Source organism: Pan troglodytes, chromosome 2 (assembly GCF_028858775.2).
Source record: "Pan troglodytes isolate AG18354 chromosome 2, NHGRI_mPanTro3-v2.0_pri, whole genome shotgun sequence".
NCBI classification, from domain to species: domain Eukaryota; kingdom Metazoa; phylum Chordata; class Mammalia; order Primates; family Hominidae; genus Pan; species Pan troglodytes.
This window is the reverse complement of record NC_086015.1, coordinates 131,333,017-131,350,896: the sequence shown is the minus strand read 5'-3', so window position 1 is coordinate 131,350,896 and position 17,880 is coordinate 131,333,017. Positions and strand designations below refer to the sequence as shown.

Sequence of the window (17,880 nt, the reverse complement as noted above, 5' to 3'; positions counted from 1 at the left end):
TCTACTAAAAATACAAAAATTAGCCGGGTGTGGTGGTGTGCGCCTGTAGTCTCAGTTATTCGTGAGGCTGAGGCAGGAGAATCACTTGAACTGGGGAGGCGGAGGTAGCAGTGAGCTGAGATCGCGCCATTGCACTCCAGCCCGGGTGACAGCAAGACTCCATTTGAAAGAGAAAAGAAAAGTAGCATCTGAAGAATATCTTCTAGGTTCTATTAAGGGCAGTGTGCTTTGGTAACTGAAGTGGAAATGGGATGGATATAGCATACCCACACACATTGCTTACATCATTTTTTTTTTTTTTAGAGGGAGTCTCGCTCTGTCGCCCAGGCTGGAGTGCAGTGGCGCCATCTCGGCTCACTGCAAGCTCCGCCTCCCGGGTTCACGCCATTCTCCTGCCTCAGCCTCCTGAGTAGCAGGTGGATCACACGGTCGGGAGATTGAGACCATCCCGGCTAACATGGTGAAACCCCGTCTCTACTAAAAATACAAGAAATTAGCTGGGCATGGTGGCAGGCGCCTGTAGTCCTTACATATTTTTTGAGGGGCTGCCATAAGTGTGGGACCAAGGTACTTCACAGTCCATGAGGAATAGAGGTAGAAGAGATAAGATGTATTCACAAGACTCTGGCCAGTGTGGTCACTGCCCAGAGAGAAGAGCACCTTTTAGATAGTCACGTATTCAGTTATTAAATCAGTGTAGCAAACCTTATATTATGTAATCCTGAGATATAGATGCTCAGCTAGTGTAACTTTCTCAGTGTTCCCCCCTTATAGTCAAATATTCTAAAATATATGAAGATCCATAGCCCATTTATGGAATATGTGTGTGTATATATACACACATGTGTACTGCAAATGGTTAATAAAATTCAGAGATTTATAATGTATTTAAAATATACTAACAGATGATAAAGTAATTTAACCTTGAGGATTCAAAACATATTCAATGGATCTAATAGTGCCATAGGTTTAACTTCACATTCAGTATTTACAGTGTTCACTGATGGCCAGCTAGTACTCTATGTCATTGATTCTTACCCCTTAATAGGTTACTCTGGGAATTTGATGAAAGCTATGGATCCTTTCTCTGGAAAAAATGTATATATGAACATAAACACAGTTTTGTTCCCAACTTCAAGAGGTATTTGGGCCCCTGGCGTCTATCCCTGTACCCTGGGCCAAAAATCAGTGTTCCCACTTGTACTCATACTGTGCATTCTTCACACAGTAGTAGCTAGCACCATCTTTTAAAAACAAATCATAGCATGACACATAGTCTTCAAGACCTTTTCAGTGGCTTTGTATTATTTATGTAGAATAAAATCCAAACTTTACCACACACTGTAAGTTCCTGTTCTGCGTTCTGGCCCCCGTCTACCTCTTCAACCTCATCTTGTCTTTTTCGCTATACTTTGGTCACTGCAACCTTTCTGTCCCTTGGATATGCCAAGCTCGTTTCTGCTTTGGATTTTCTGAATTTGCTGTTTTCTTTGCCTGGAACGCTGACTCCTGCTCCTCCCAGAGGTTCACATATCAAATTAAATGTCATCAGAAAGACACTCCAGGATCACTTTCTAGCCACTCGTTCTCTCTCATCATCCCTTTTTCTTCATAGTAGTGATGAAGATTATGTGTGCAATGTTTGTATGTTTGTATCGCTCCCTAAAACATGAGCTCCACAAGTACAAGGCTTTTCTGCCTTGCCTTCGTTACCCTCGGCACCTAGAACAGTGACTGCAGTGCACTGGCACTCAGTGTTAGTTGGATGAGTGTGTGACTTGTGTAGGCCAGGGACTGAGTTTTTTCCCCTTGTGAAACATTTTAATATTGATTTATTATTTCTTTCCATTGTGGTGTGTAGGCATGTGGCGTCATAGTAGAATTAATCAAAAGCAAGAAAATGGCTGGAAGAGCTGTCTTGTTGGCAGGACCTCCTGGAACTGGCAAGGTACTCATTTTCTCTCATTTTTTAAATCTACCCAAGAGAATGATCCTAGTGTCTAAGCCAAATTGAATTCATGTCTTAACTAGTCTTTGTTTAGCTAAATGGGTTATATGTATGTTTTAAAAACTAATATGCAATAATACAATTGGGTATCTAAAATCCCTGCTTCTAAAATTCAAATTATCCTGGCCTACCTCCAGAGAAGAGAGAATGAAGTCCTTGAAGGGGTCTCATTGTCTCTAGAATTTGTCCTTTATCTCTTTCAAGTCTCCTTTGCTGTGGAAATACATTTCTGTTGGCCTAGGGCTTCATAAAGATCTTCTGAGTGACATCTTACTTGAGGGGACAAAAAAATGAGTCAAGCATTCTTCCAAATGCTAGCTTTACGCATTGCTATTGTGGCTGTGTGGGAGATGAAAAAAAGGAAAACAAGAATTAGAGACATGATTTTTATCTTCAAGGGGCTTACAGTCTCTCCAGGGCAGAAAGAAAGGAAATCATGACAGCACAGGAGGACTCAGTATGAGTGCTCAGCTTTGAGGTATTGACTAATATTAAATGCAGCTGGAATTTAAGGAGGCAGCACTGCGGGCTGGTACAGCTGGAAGGGTTGAGACTTGACATTTTCCCTTCAGAGCTGGGAGAGGATTTGGCTTTGCAGGGAAGATAAGGGCCTTTCAGGCAGAGGACACCGTGTGGCTTCTTGGGATTCGTGAGGGGACTGGCCGGATACTTGAAACTCGCCAGAGTTCCCAATTTGAGCTTGCTTATTCTTCAAAAGGGCCACTTGATGTGGGCAAGTAGGAGCTTGGGGTTGTGTGTGAAAAGAAATGGGCTTTAAATTCCAGCTCTGGTATTGACTTGCTATGAGACCTGAGGCAGGTCCCTTAACTTTTCTAAGCAAAAGCATACTCTACCTATTTCAAGCAATTATTAAACTGATCGGTTGTAAGATAATGACTTGCATTATAATTTTGAAATGATTACTGATTGTGTATCTTATATTGGTATCTTACAAGAGGAAGAAGTGCTATATTTATGAACAGTTTTTTCTCTTCCTATATAAAAGCAAATTGTGAACAGTTTTTTAAACTGTAAAGTGCCATACAGATGTGAGCTTCAGTTAACCTCTCTCCAGGCAACATTAGCTTGTCCGGTGCATTTACCATTTATTTGCTTGCTATTCCTTATATCTTAGACCTTCTCTTTCCCTCCATTTTTCTTCTTCCTAAAGTAAATAATTTAGAAATTTCTTCTAGAAGTTTGTTGGTGGGAAAGTCTCTCACGTTTGCATTCATTATGTTGCCCTTGTTTTGAAAAAGAGTTATGTTGGCTGTATAATTCAGTTGACAGATATTTTCTTCAGTACTGTTCACAGTACTTCTCTCTCAATGTTATTTGCTCCTTTGGCTTCTGTTGTTTTTGAGAAGTCTAATTTTGAGGGTTTTGAGTCTTCTTTCTGCATGTTTTTGAGATATTTTTGGGTTTGGTGTTTCACTATTATATGTCAGTGTGGATTAATTTTTGTTTATCATGCTTAATGCTAATTGTGCTTCTTGAATCTGAGTATTATGTCTCTCCTCAATTCTGGAAAATTGTCAGCCTTAGGAGAATCGCTTGAACCCGGGAGGCGGAGGTATCAGTGAGCCAAGATCACGCCATTGCACTCTAGCCTGGGTGACAGAGCAAGACTACATCTCAAAAAAAAAAAAAAAACAACTGTCAGCGTTAATCTCTTCAGCTATTGCCTTTCCCCATTCTCTTTGTTCTCTCCTTCTGGAACTCCACTGAGATGAGGTTAAGATTGCAGTGGTTTTCAACCTGGGGCAGTTTTGCCCTCCCAGGGGACTTTGACAATGTCTGGAGACATTTTTGGTTCTCACGACTTGGTTGGGGGTGCTACTGGCATCTAGTGGGTGGAGGCCAGGGATGCTACTAAACATCCTGTAGTGCACAGAGCAGTTTCCATAATAAGGAATTATCTGGCCACAAACGTCATGGAGTCAAGCTGAGAAACCCTGGGCTAGAGCTTCTCGTTTTGGCCTCTTTGTCTTTTAGCCTCTCATATTTGTTATCTTTTTGACTCTGCTAAATTATGGGTAATTTCTTTTAGATCTTTGTTCCGGTCTAATTGTCTCTTAAGCTATGATTAAGTGACTGATTAATCCAATCTATTGAATATTTTTTTCCTTTTCATTTTGAAAAGTTTGGAACCTACAAAAAACTTGAAAGAATAGTGTGATGAGCCCCTCTATACCCTATACCTAGATAGCCAGTTATAAATATTTTGTGACATTTGCTTTTTCTCTAGTTTATTTCTGAACCACTTGACAGTAAGTTGTAAGGATGTCTTCCTACATGACCACGATGCCATCATCAGACCCACCTTGCTAATGCTATTATATTCCCCCAATTTTTGTCAATTAAAAATTAAATTAATTAATTTTTAAAAAATGAGGAGCAGAGCCAGGGAGAGAATGGTGTCTCAGGAACCAAGAAAGGAGAACCTTAAAAGAAAGGAGTAGGTAACCATATCCACTGCGGTAGAGAAATCACAAAGATGAAGGAGCCTGGCAGCTCATCATATGATTCCATGAGCAGTTAACAAATGTGCTTTCAAAGACAACGAAGTTAAATTGTTTTAATGAAAAGAAAATATAGGTGATAGAAATCAGAAAACATCTTTCCAAGTTGTTTCAGTTTTTGGCTTTTTAAAAAACACCAGAATATCAAAATGCAATCAAAGATTACACACTGCATAAATTGTTACAAGTTATAATGTCTTTTTTTTTTTTTTGAGATGAAGTCTTGCTCTCTTGGCCAGGGTGGAGTACAGTGGCGTGATCTTGGCTCACTGCAACCTCTGCCTCCCAGGTTCAAACGATTCTCCTGCCTCAGCCTCCTGGGTAGCTGGGATTGCAGGTGCCTGGCTAATTTTTGTATTTTTAGTGGAGATGGGGTTTCATCATGTTGGTCAGGCTGGTCTCGAACTCCTGACTTTAGGTGATCCACCTGCCTTGGCTTCCCAAAGTGCTGGGATTACAGGCGTGAGCCACTGTGCCTGGCTCCCAGATGTATTTTGTTATGGCCCACCTTTTTTACTCATGTGTGGCCCTTCAAGAGTCCTCTTTTATGGTTTTTTTTAAATTGTAATGTTTTTGTTTGTTTGTTTTTTGAGACAGTTTCAGTCTGTCGCCCAGGCTGGAGTGCAGTGGTCTGTTACCCAGGCTGGAGTGCAGTGATCTCGGCTCACTGCAGTCTCTACCTCTTGGGTTCAGGTGGTCCTCCCACCTCAGCCTCCTGAGTAGCTGGGACTACAGGTGCACACCACCACGCCTTGGCTAATTTTTGTAGTTTTCGTAGAGATGGGGTATCGCCATTTTGCCCAGGCTGGTCTTGAACTCCTGGGCTCAAGCAATCCACCTGCCTTGGCCTCCCAAAGTGCTGGGATTGCAGGCGTGAGCCACTGCGCCCAGTCCCGGTTTTATTCAGGGGTTTCTATCTCAAGTGCTATACCTTGCTGAGCTTTCCTGTATCTATAGTCTCTGAACTTTCAAGGCAAATAGTTTACTGCTCTGAATGTTATTATTTATTCAATTCTAGGTGTTTTATAAGAGGAGAGGTTTTCAGTGGACCCAGTGTGCCATATTGCTAGAAGCATATGTCTTTCATTTTTTTTGGTGATATTGTATTGCTTTCCTCCCAGGAAATATGAGAAGTGCTCAGCACTGTGGTATTACCTTATAAGTTTGTCCACTCCCTTCCAATGTGTATGAAGGAATTTGGTGACTTCTGCTTAATGGTTTGCTGCAGGATCCCAAAGTTTAGGCAACTTACCTGGGTGACAGGCAGAAATACTGCTTATTTTAGAGATGCAAATGCATGGTTCATATGCATTTCCACTCTTGAGGACCTCACACTGTTAATAATGGGTTTGGGTTTTAGAAAAAGGAGATATTCAGATGAGATTGAAAAATAGAGATTTCTTCAACCTTCTTTTGGCAACAACCTCTTTTTTGTGCCACTTGTCACTCACATGGGGTGAGTACAAAAAAAAAATGGCTTTGGAGATTGGGGTTTGCATCCTGGTGCTGCTGCTTGCGGTTTGACCTTGGGTGTGTTGGTAACTTTTGAGTTTGTTTCTTAATCTATAAAATACAAACTAGATGATCAAGGTCATAGGCTAGTTGGGGAGATTCGATGAGGTCTATGCAGCACTCTGTAGTAGGTGTAGGAATAGTAGCCATATCATATACTTTCCCTCTGGAAGTCTTTAAATGGAGGAAGCAAGACACACATGAAGCTTTTTTTTTTTTAACCAAGTATTTATCATATTTTAATGGAAGTATGTTCATCTCTTCTGTATTAGTTAAAGGGAGGGAGAGTGCCATTGAATTGGATGTGGTCACTGTCTTTGAAGTTCAAAACTGAGGGTAGGGAATTGGGGCTGGCAGAGATACAAGGAAGAGAAAGAGGAGTAACTGGGAAGGGGTGGTCCTGTCCAGCCTGTGGCCCCACGGGGAGTCTGCTGTTAGAGTGCTGCTCCTCTCATTGTGCCCTTTCATGTTCCAGAGATTTTTTTCCTTTGCTCTTAGAAGAATACCAGTTTTCAAGGTGTCAGCCTTGAGCTCACAAGTGCAGATGCCTAATGAGGCAGGCAACGGGGATGAGGGAAGTGGCTGGGTGCACTGTGGCGTGTCTGCCTTGAGCCCCAGGTGCTCGGCCTTGCTGAAGGTCACCATGAGACTGCAGGCCAAACAGAACCAGGCTGTGAGCAACGAGTTTGCCACTTGTGATCTAGCATGGCACTTTAGTACTTTCATTTGACAGATGAGGAAATCGGGCACCTGAGATTTGCTGAGTGCCCAAGGTCACACTGAAAATTAGTGGCAGAACCAGCACTAATCTTTCTGTTCCTGGCTAGTGCATTTTATACTATGCTATACACTGATTCTCTACCAGATTTTACTACCTCAAAACTATCACCAAAAGGTCATAGAAAAGAAAATCTGAGAGGAACCTTGACTGTTAATTTTAAGACACCGTCTCAGAGTTTCACTTTGTTCTTCAGTAACAAGCTTGTTTTCTGTCTTAGCCCATATACCCGGGGAGCTGGCCTTACTTGTGCTCCTGTTTCAGAGTTGAGGAAAGATGAAAATGGCATTCAAAGGCCATGGCATTGCCCAGTTCTGTACCAACTTTAAAGCATTTGCTTGCCATACTTGACATTTGACCGTACATCTGTGAAGTCTGGTTCTGTTTAGCATTTGCCAGCTGTAATTATCTTGTCAAAAATCAATTTGTAGTTTACCACAGGGCGTGTTTAAGTGTAATTTGTTAAGACCAACTCATAGCTTCAAAATCCTACTTGAGGTATCCTTCTTCACTCTTTGTGGGCTACATAACATAAAATGAACAATCCATTCATTCATTTCTTCATTATTTCTGATGGGTTGTAGATTGGTGTTTTCCTGTATTTGTAAAAAGAGAAAGCAGGTATCTCAAAGATCCAGTGGTGTATTCGGAGCAATTCGGTCAGAGCCATATGTTGATATTGAGAGAACAATTTTGGATGACTATAAAGTTGGCCCTTCCTATCTGTGGGTTCCACGTATGTGGATTCTGCCAACCACAAATCAAAAATACTCAGGAAAAAAGCAATAAAAAATAAAAATACAATAACAAAAATAATACATACTTAAAAATACAATATAATAACTATTTACATAGCATTTATATTTTATTAGGTATTGTATGTAATCTAGAGATGATTTAAAGTAACAGGAGTTTGTGCATAGGTTATATGCAAATACCCTGCCATTTTATACCAGGACTTGAACATCCATGGATTTTGGTATCCCTGTGGATACTGAAGAGTAGACTCTTCTAATTACGATAACATGATCTTTGGAGTCCTGCTGCCAGAGATTAAATCTGCGCTGCCATTTTCTAGATTATGGTACTTACGTTGCATTATTTAATGTCTCTCAGTTTCTCATGTGTAAAATGGGGAGAATACTAGTGTCTATTTCATAGGCTGGTTGTGAGGATCATGTGAGGCATTTGGAGTTGGGCCTGCACTGGGTAAGTCTGAGTGAATGATAACTTGTAATTATAGGGAAGATAAGAGATGCCATTTATGATTTAAATTGACTGTCCACAAAAGTCATCAAACATTTATTGTGTGAAACATGCTAAATGGTAGGACTAGATGTTCAGCTGTTCCTAGTTCCTGGTGGTTCTGTAGCATGTGTTTCTGAACTGTCATGTTTTCAGGACTGTGAACTGTGTTTCTGTTGCTTTCTTTTGTAGACAGCTCTGGCTCTGGCTATTGCTCAGGAGCTGGGTAGTAAGGTCCCCTTCTGCCCAATGGTGGGGAGTGAAGTTTACTCAACTGAGATCAAGAAGACAGAGGTGCTGATGGAGAACTTCCGCAGGGCCATTGGTAAGTAGTGTCACATTTGTGGGAGGAGTTGTTCTCACTTCCTGAAGCCTGTGCACCGAAGCCTCTTTGTGGTGAAGATGCCTTTATGACTGGTATTCGTGGCACTGCTGTTTTTCTTTTGGCACTTAGTAGTGCATTATTTTTCAAATAAAACAAAACCCCAGTTTTTCTCATTGAAGTGCGTTAGCAATTGGAGCAACTATGGACCCCAGCTGTGAGCCTGCGCTTCTTCATGCAATAAATAGATGTGTCTAAAAGTGTTTTTTTAATGAGTCATATTTTCCTGGAAGTCTTATTTTGCCATTAGAGATGACTATCCACTGAAAAGGTTTTGGACTCAAGCCAGAATCTTTGTGTGCCATGTGGCCAGAATGCCCCTGGTCCTGGATGGCGAGCCAGAAGAGTTGTGGCCTGTCATAGAGTGAGGAGACTGTGTGGGGACTGGCAGAGCTTAGAGGCTTATGGCGCCTAACCCTTAGGGCCTCGGGCTATCATAGTGAGTGCCTGTGATGAGCCAGGCCTTCCCTCCCCTGAGGGGAGATTATCAATCTACATTTCGCATTTGAAGAAGCAGTCTCAGAAGGTTAAATAACTTGCTAGGGACCCCGTTAGTAAGTGGCAGAAGTAGTTTGATCCGACATCTGTCTCATTTCTAGAGCCGTTGCTCTGAAGATTGGCTGTGAGAAGAAAATGGCTTCTCTTTTGAATTTTTGCTTTTTGCTAGCTGGGACTTCTGGGGCAGTTTTTTGGCCCCATTTCTGCTGGCACAGCACTGGGCAAGTCCTAGTTTCCCTCAGATCTGCTTATAGAAATAGTTTGTTTCTTTTAACTGTTACGTAAAAGTCCAGTTATTAAGCCATTTCTGTTTTTTGAACATTTAGATTTATTTTCAGCTTTTACTCTTAAAAACAAGGCTACTAGGAACATCCTTTTATGTGTCTTTGTGCACATGTGCAAGTATGTTTCTAGGATTTGCCTGCTGAGTTGTGGGTTATGAACACTAGTCAGAGTGCCTGTACCAGTTTCCAGGCCCTTTCATTGTCAAACCAAAGTAAGTATTCTTAAGAAGGAAATTTACCAGAAAACTTCAAGGAAATGATGAAACTTAAAAGACTGATGAAAAAGTTCAGTTTTGGAGTAAGATCAGGTAGGGCCATGGTTAAAGCTTTTGATTTTACATTGAACAAAAGGAGAAGCAGTTAGAAAGTGCTGGTATCCCTGGGCTCTGGTTTTGCTTTTACCAGACCCCTCCGGCTGGGTTGGGAGTGGATAGTAAGGAGGGTGAGGGCAGAGAGGAGTCTGAGCAGGACAAAATAGTGGCTTGGACCAGGGTGGTGGCAGTGGAAGTGCAAAGTGGTTGGATTCTGGGTGTGTTTGCATGGTGGCGCTGACAGGATTTCCTAAAGGGTTAGATGTGGGGCTGAAAGAAAGAGAGGAGTCGAGGAAAATTCCCAGGTTTGGCCATTTTTGGAGATGGGGAAGAATGGGAGGGAGCAGGTTGGGTGTTTACTCAGCGTCTCCTGGGGATACAGTGGTCAGTGTTTATCTTTGTAGACGCAGTTCCTGGCACATAGTGGGTGCTCAGGAAAGTTCTTCTGAGTGAGTGAGAGAAGTGGGTAGACTTTGAAGCAGTTAGAAAACAGAAGTCTTTTTGTTTTTTTGAGAGAGAGTCTCTGTCGCCAGGCTGGAGTGCAGTGGCGTGATCTCAGCTCACTGCAACCTCAGCCTCCTGGGTTCAAGCGATTCTTGTGCCTCAGCCTCCTGAATAGCTGGAATTACAGGCACGCATCACCACACCCAGCTAATTTTTGTATTTTTAGTAGAGATGGGGTTTCACCATGTTGGCCAGGATAGTCTTGATTTCCTGACCTCATGATTCACCTGCCTTGGCCTCCCAGAGTGCTGGGGTTACAGGCATGAGCCACCGTGTCCGGCTCATGCCTGTAATCCCAGAAGTCTTTAGCTAAAAAATATGAAAACAGAAGTCTTTAGCTAAAAAATATGTCTGGGCTATAGACATATGTTGTTTGGTTTATGAAGTATTTTTTTATAAATTTGGAGCTAGTTGTCAATATTTAGCAATAGGGAAGTGTCATAAAGTGCTCATTTCTGCCTCCTTGAAGCAGCTTTCCTTCCCACAGCAGGCGGAGCTGAGCGGGTACTTCTGACCAGGTCCCCATAAGCATTGAAGTTTGTGACTGTTGTTCTAAACCAGAGAGATTATGAACTGTGTCCAGAGGCTAAATTTTGTGTTACTTGGAATATATTTATTTTTATTTTATAATTTTAACACTTCCTCAGTGCCACGATTTGAATATTTTTAAAACTGCAAAGTATTTCTGACTGGAAATATATTATTTTTACCATGAAGTATTGGATTTTTTGGTGCTTATTTTAATTATTTTATTTTGTTTTAGTGCCATGGTCTCACTCTGTTGCCCAGGCTGGCCTTTAACTCCTGGGCTCAAGTGATTCTTCCACCTCAGCCTCCCAAGTAGCTGGGGCTATAGGTGCACACCATCATGCCTGGGTTTGGTGCCTATTTTATTTAAGTTATCTATTTTTAAAACATTTTTCTCTTTTTAAATTTTTTTTAGAGACAGGGTCTTACTCTGTTGTCCGGGCTAAAGTGCAGTGGTGTAACAATAGCTCCCTGCAGGCTCAACTCCTTGGGCTCAAGAGATCCTCCTGCCCCAGCCTCCCAAGTAGCTAGGACTGCAGGTGTGCATCACCACACCCAGCTAATTTTTTAAAAATTGTATGTAAGCCGAGTGCGGTGGCTCATGCCTGTAATCCCAGCACTTTGGGAGGCCGAGGCTGGTGGATCACCTGAGGTCAGGAGTTCGAGACCAGGCTGGCCAACATGGTGAAACCCCGTCTCTACTAAAAATACAAAAAATTGGTGGGGCATGGTGGCATACGCCTGTAATCCCAGCTACTTGGGAGGCTGAGGCAGGAGAATTGCTTGAACACGGGAGGTGGAGGTTACAGTGAGTGGCGATTATGCCATTGCACTTCAGCCTGGGTAACAGAGAGACTCTGTCTCAAAAAAAAAAAAAAAAAAAAATTTACAGAGAGGCCAGGCCTGGTGGCTCATGGTGGTGCCTGTAATCTCAGCACTTTAGGAGTCAAAGGCAGGCAGATTGCTTGAGCCCAGGAGTTCGAGACCAGCCTGGGGAACATGGTGAAACTGCGTCTTTACAAAAAATACAAAAATTAGCTGGGTGTGGTGACGTGTGCCTGTAGTCCCAGCTACTCGGAAGGCTGGGGTGGGAGGATCACCTGAATAAGTCGAGGCTGCAGTGAGCTGAAATCACACCACTGCACTTCAACACAGGCAACAGTGAGACCCTGTCTCAAAAAAAAAAATTGGGAGGCTGAGACATGAGAATCGCTTGAGCCCAGGAGTTGGTGGTTGTAGTGAGGTGACATTGCGCCACTGCACTCCAGCTTGGGCTACAGAGTGAGACACCATCTCAAAAAAAATATTGTTTTTGTAGAGATGGGGTCTCACTATGTTGCCCAGGTGGTCTCGAACTCCTGGCCTCAAGTAATCCTTTTGACTTGGCCCCACAGAGTGCTGAGATTATAGGAGTGAGCCACTACACCCACCCCAGTGCCAGTTTTAAACAGAGATATTACAAACTTATAGAGAAGGATGTAAAACATTAATTAATTATGAAGTAAAGGCTTATACAGTCACCACCGAAGGAACAGAGCACGGCCAGCACCTCAGACATGTGTCCCTCCCTGGTCACAACCCCTTCCTCTCCTAGGTGGGACCCACAATGTGCCATAATTGTGTGGGAATGGTTTATGTGATCATCATAACCTTGTACACCCCATGTGTGTATCTTTAAACCATGGGGCTTAATTTTGCCCTTTTTAAAGTTTATCTAAATCATACTTTATGTGTTCCTTGTGTCTTGCTTCTTTAGCTCAGCGTCTATATCTGTAAGGTTCAGCCCATGTGATTACATGCAGTGTACTTTGTGGATTTTTACGTTGTATTTGGAATAGCAGTGGAAATGACTCGCAGGACTCCTTTAAGGTTTAAAATCTTCTGAGTATTTTTTTTTTAAACATGTGCCCATGGTTTTATTTAACTCATAATAAAGATGAGATGAACAGTAAGATGTTACAACTAGTTCAAATGTCTGAGTACTTTTTTTTTTTTTTTAATTGAGACAAGGTGTCACACTGTCGCCCATGCTGGAGTACGTGGCACGATCTTGGCTCACTGCAATCTCTTTCCTGGGCTGAAATGATCTACCTACCTTGGCCTGCCAAAGTCCTGGGATTACAGGCGTGAACCACCGTGTCTGGTCCTTGAGTATTCTTTTTAAATGTTCTTTCTATTTACTTAAAAAATGTTTTTCTGATATTGATAAAATCTGTGAAAACTGGCTTTTACATGGATGTATGTGTTTGCATTGCTTAAAGGTAACTTAAATGCTTTAAAATTCAGAAAAATAGAGATAAGTTCCTTGGCATCTGTTTTGTAATTTGCCATTTTTGAGGGGAGGGGACAGTAGTACCATTCTTTTGATGGCAGCGAGGTGAAAAGAAAATTTCTTGATCCTACCAGAGAATAAAAAGGCAGGCCATTGACTATCTTCAAAAAGGAACCCTGCCCATCTTCCTCTGCCTTTGAATTCTGTGAAGTTGGGAGAGGGGGTGGGGAGGAAGCAATAAGCTGACCAGAAATAAAAAGCAGGGAGTCTGTGCTATTTCCTTGATGTGATGAAGGTCCCTGTCAGGGATATAGAAACCTGAGCCAGCAGATGAAACCTGTGTCATTTGTGTTGTCGTTGCCAGAGATAGCGCCAGCTCAGCCCCTTTCCTGGCTAACAGCCGGTTTCATTGTCCGTCACCCACGTCCCCTGCCAGCTTGTCAGCACAGAGCAACTTCTAAACAAATGTGGGGGCTAGTGAGAGACGGGAATGTCTTTCTTCCCCTCCTTGAGGAATTTCATGCCACATTCATCTAACAGTAAATATAAGTAAGCATTCCATTTGAAGGAATTTATCGCTGTGGGGTATAAAGGTTTGATTTTAAAAAATCAAAGTTCACTTTAAAAGTACAGGGTTTTCCAAGTTTACCACAATGTTCTGATATATTCATGTTGTTTGGAGAATTTTTGTCTAAGATTAATGTTCAGGAACTAAGAATTTGGTAAAGCACAAATGAAATGGGTCCTCTCTTTTGGGGCTATTCCAAAACTTCCATTTATAGGCTATCAGATAGAATGAAGGTAGAGTAAAACTTTTCCTTAACTTTAATATCTGAGAGTCTTTGTCCTGACTGGGTTTCTGGGGTAGAGAAGGCAAACAGCCCAATGATAAGATAATGACCACATTTAAAAGTGAGAAGTTACAGAGCGTACCTGACACTATAGGTAGTGTTTCTTAGTGCCATTGGAATATTTCCATATCAGAACGGAGGTAGCTTAATGGTGAGAACACCAAATCCTTATCAAGCCACCCTGCCATCAGAACTAGTTTATGTCTTCACATTTGTGAGTTGAATAGTTTTTCATTTATTCTTTAGATAACTGGATCTCAACTGTGTCTGCACTTTGGAATCATGGGGGGAATATTAAACTAATAGTGATGGCAGGGGCCCATCCCCTAGGATTTGGAAGCAAGTAGTCTGGGTACAGCCAGGGCGTGATTCATTATAGGGGCCCCTCAGGTGGACCTAAAGGTTGAGAACCATGACCACAGGCTCCAGCAGAGATTTAGAGCAGTATTTCCTAAACTTAGGCCATCAGTGGTCTTACTTCACCGGGTCCCACTGGTATTATTTACTTAAAATTTTTTTTTAAAGTAGACTTGGTAATTTTATGCATATGTACAGAAAAGTGTGCAGAACATAAATGCATAGCTTGGTGGATTATTGTAAAGTAAAAACCCGTGAAACCAGCAGCTAATCAAAAAAGGGAATGTTGCCAGAACTCCAAGGTACCCTTCATGTCCACTCCCAGTTGCCATCCTTCCTTCCCCAAGTTAATGGTAGTCTTGATTTCTAACAGTACAGTTCAGTTATGCCTGGCTTTTAGTGCTGAGGTTGAGGGTGTTTCAGTGTTACAGGCTATAACATTACATGGCTGACTCCTTAGAGTTCTCAGGCCATTACCATATAGAACATGTAAATGTATCTGCAGGTTCATTTCTTGGGTATTATTAGTAGATGATCTGCCTAATGACAACCCCTTCACTCTTAGTGACTTCATTCATTCATCCATTCACTCTATCTACCTATGTGCTGTGCCCTCAGCTCAGGTGTGGGCAATCTGCAGAGGGGTAGGCAAGGTCTGCAAGTTATGGCATTGCCATGGGCTGCTGCTGTGCCAGTGGAAACACAGGTCACCATGGGGACAATTTGGAGGATGAGGAAGAAGAATGTGTGAAGGGGGAGGGGATAAGTTTTAAACTGAGTCTGCAAGGAGGAGTTGCCTAAGCTAAAAAGAGTGGTTCAGGAAGCAGAACCGTTATATGCAAAAGCATGTAATGAACATAGAGATCACATTCTAAAAGTTAATGATTCTTGGATAATGAACAAATGTTTATTAAAGAGCTAATGTGGATGATGTTTAGAATTCGGAGAGAAATTTACCTTTATTTGCAATATTCTAATGTAAGGTGCTTTGGAAATTGGTTTTGTTGTTATGGCCTTAGAAAAATTGTAGAGCCGCTGGGAATGGTAGCTCACCCCTGTAATCCCAGCACTTTGGGAGGCCAAGGTGGGTGGATCACCTGAGGTCAGGAGTTCAAGACCAGTCTGGCCAATGTGGTGAAACCTATCTCTACTAAAAGTACAAAAAAACCCCAAAAATTAGCCAGATGTGGTGGTGCACGCCTGTAATCCCAGCTACTTGGGAGGCTGAGGCAGGAGAATCACTTGAACCCAGGAGGCGGAGCTTGCTGTGAGCCAAGATCGCACCATTGCATTCCAGCCTGGGTGACAGAATGAGATTCTATCTCAAAAAAAAAAAAAAAAAAAAGAAAAAGGAAAAAAAAGAAAGAAAGAAAATCGTAGAGCAACACACTGCAAATAATGCATGACAACTGGGTATTTCTTCTTGGAGTATGCAGTGAGAGCCAGAGGCCCATAACACCTGGCAGTGTTGAGTGTCACCCACTGTTGACATAGATACCTAATTATTTTAGTATGTTCTGCTCAGGTTTCATAGTGTCAGAGGGTGTGTAATGAGTTATTCCACTGGTTTTAAGATTTCCTTTGAGAGTCAGAAATTCAGGAAACAAGGCTACAGGAGTTTTGATAGCCACTGTTCTGGTGGAATAGAATAGTGTGGGTTCAGAGACTGGATTAAAGGCTAAAGGTAAATTTCACCCCCTTGGAAATGAAGCAGACAATTTCGAGAATTATAACTTGTCTATCTAGTTCTGGATTTGAACCTAGAAAGTTCCCTTAAAAAGTTGCATTTCTAGGCCGGGTGTGGTGGCTCACGCCTGTAACCCAGCACTTTGGGAGGTCGAGGAGGGCAGATCATGAGGTCAGGAGATCAAGACCATCCTGGCTAACATGGTGAAACCCTGTCCCTACCAAAAATACAAAAAAATTAGCCGGGCGTGGTGGCGGGCGCCTGTAGTCCCAGCTACTCGGGAGGCTGAGGCAGGAGAATGGAGTGAACCCGGGAGGCAGAGGTTGCAGTGAGTCGAGATCGCGCCACTGCACTCCAGCCTGGGCGACAGAGCGAGACTCTATCTCAAAAAAAAAAAAAAAAAAGTTGCATTTCTAATAGTGCCTCTAATTTACATTGATATGTTTGTATTGCCTTTTTACCCATCATGACACCCTGGAATGTACATTATTAAGGTTGATTTGTCAGTTCTGGTGACATGGAAGTTTTGGGCTCTCAGTGTGAGAGAAAAGATTCTGCTTCTCACCATGGCCCCTCTGCCACCTCTTCCAGGGCTGCGAATAAAGGAGACCAAGGAAGTTTATGAAGGTGAAGTCACAGAGCTAACTCCGTGTGAGACAGAGAATCCCATGGGAGGATATGGCAAAACCATTAGCCATGTGATCATAGGACTCAAAACAGCCAAAGGAACCAAACAGTTGAAAGTGAGTACATGTTTGTGGCCTCTTTTCCCTTGACTCTCCCAGCACTGTGTGGCTTTGGGCAGGTGGTGTAACCTGTCTGCATCCCAGTTTCCTGACCTGTGCACTGCAGGTGTTGATTTCTTACAGAACTGGTTGAGGATATTGTGTGTATAAAGCGGTACCTAGCATAGGGCTTGCACATAGGAGGACTCAAGGAAGATAGCTCTTTTCTTACTTACTCCTAGGAAACTCTGCATGTTAAAATGTGAGCTGTGTGGTTAAGTCAAGAAACTGCCTCTGCCATCCCATGTCCCATATTATGACCATGCATCAAATACCCTGGGCTGGGTCTGAACCTGGGCATTAATTTTTCCAGTTATCAGTGCCCATGCTCATAGAAAGAAACAGCATTGAGTAATCAAATAAGAGTTGTATAAAGATGATGGATGGGCTTCCCAGGGGCCACATGCAGAATCCTGACTGCAGTTGCTTGTGTCAGGAACCTGTGGTCGCTTCAGTGGCTGGTTCTGCTTAGTACAGGGCTTTGTGGAGAGGCCAGAATGGTGACACTGGATAGCGCTCAAAGACAGTCCTCAGCCACCTGTCCTGTAAGTCTTTAGGATGGAGGCAGTAGAGTTTCTAGGGGAAGAGCATGAGTTTTGGAGTCTAAGTCCTTAAGGAATCCCTGGCTTTGTTACTTACAACTGTGTGGCATTAATCTGTGAGTAGTAGTTTCTTTATTTGTTGAATGGGAATAATAATTGCCTGTCTTTCAGGGTTATGGCTTTGGGTGTGGCACCTAGTTACCTAATGAATGATAGCTGTTAATGTTATCGTGAGAGCCTTCACTTGGAGAAATGGAGCAGTCTGGATTTTAGGCTTTGCCTTATTATTATTAACAAATATTATCATTATAGCTCTCATTTATTGTATGTGTCAGGCCTGGGCTAAGTGCTTCAACAAACATTTATTGTCCTTCATAACTTTATATGTGTATATGTTTGCATGTGTGTATGTGTGTATAATTTTCCTCATGTTAACAGATGAAGGCTCATAAAGAGGTTACATGGTTATCCTGGGATCATCCAGCCAGTCATGTGGCAGAGCTGACCCTCTGAGTCCTAACCGTTGTACTGTCTACCCACCAGCTTGCTGTGTGACCTTTGGAAGTCAGTTGAGCTCTCTGGGACTCAGTTTTCTCATCTATAAACTGCAGGAGATTGACCATATAATTTCTCCATTTTTATTCTGTTCTACGATTTTATGGTTCTTTGATTCTCTAAGGTTGTTTCTTGGTCACTGCTTTATGGAGATCATAAAAATGTCACTTCTTCAAAGGGCCATTTTTCTTTTTCCTAACAGGGTTTCTATCTCAGGAACTTGCCTCTGCAAATATCTCTTTTATACCTACCCCTCGTC

The 17,880-nt window shown here is 42.3% G+C and overlaps 1 protein-coding gene across 1 annotated transcript in view; it reads left to right on the top strand.

Moving 5' to 3' along the window:
* Nucleotides 1–17,880, top strand: part of RUVBL1 (RuvB like AAA ATPase 1) — a 42,789-nt gene that overhangs the window by 2,517 nt on the left and 22,392 nt on the right. Inside the window, exons 2-4 of the mRNA NM_001246529.1 lie at nucleotides 1,862–1,948; nucleotides 8,258–8,390; nucleotides 16,331–16,482. Of these exons, the coding sequence (NP_001233458.1) occupies nucleotides 1,862–1,948; nucleotides 8,258–8,390; nucleotides 16,331–16,482 (372 nt within the window). The remainder of the gene's footprint in view (nucleotides 1–1,861; nucleotides 1,949–8,257; nucleotides 8,391–16,330; nucleotides 16,483–17,880) is intronic.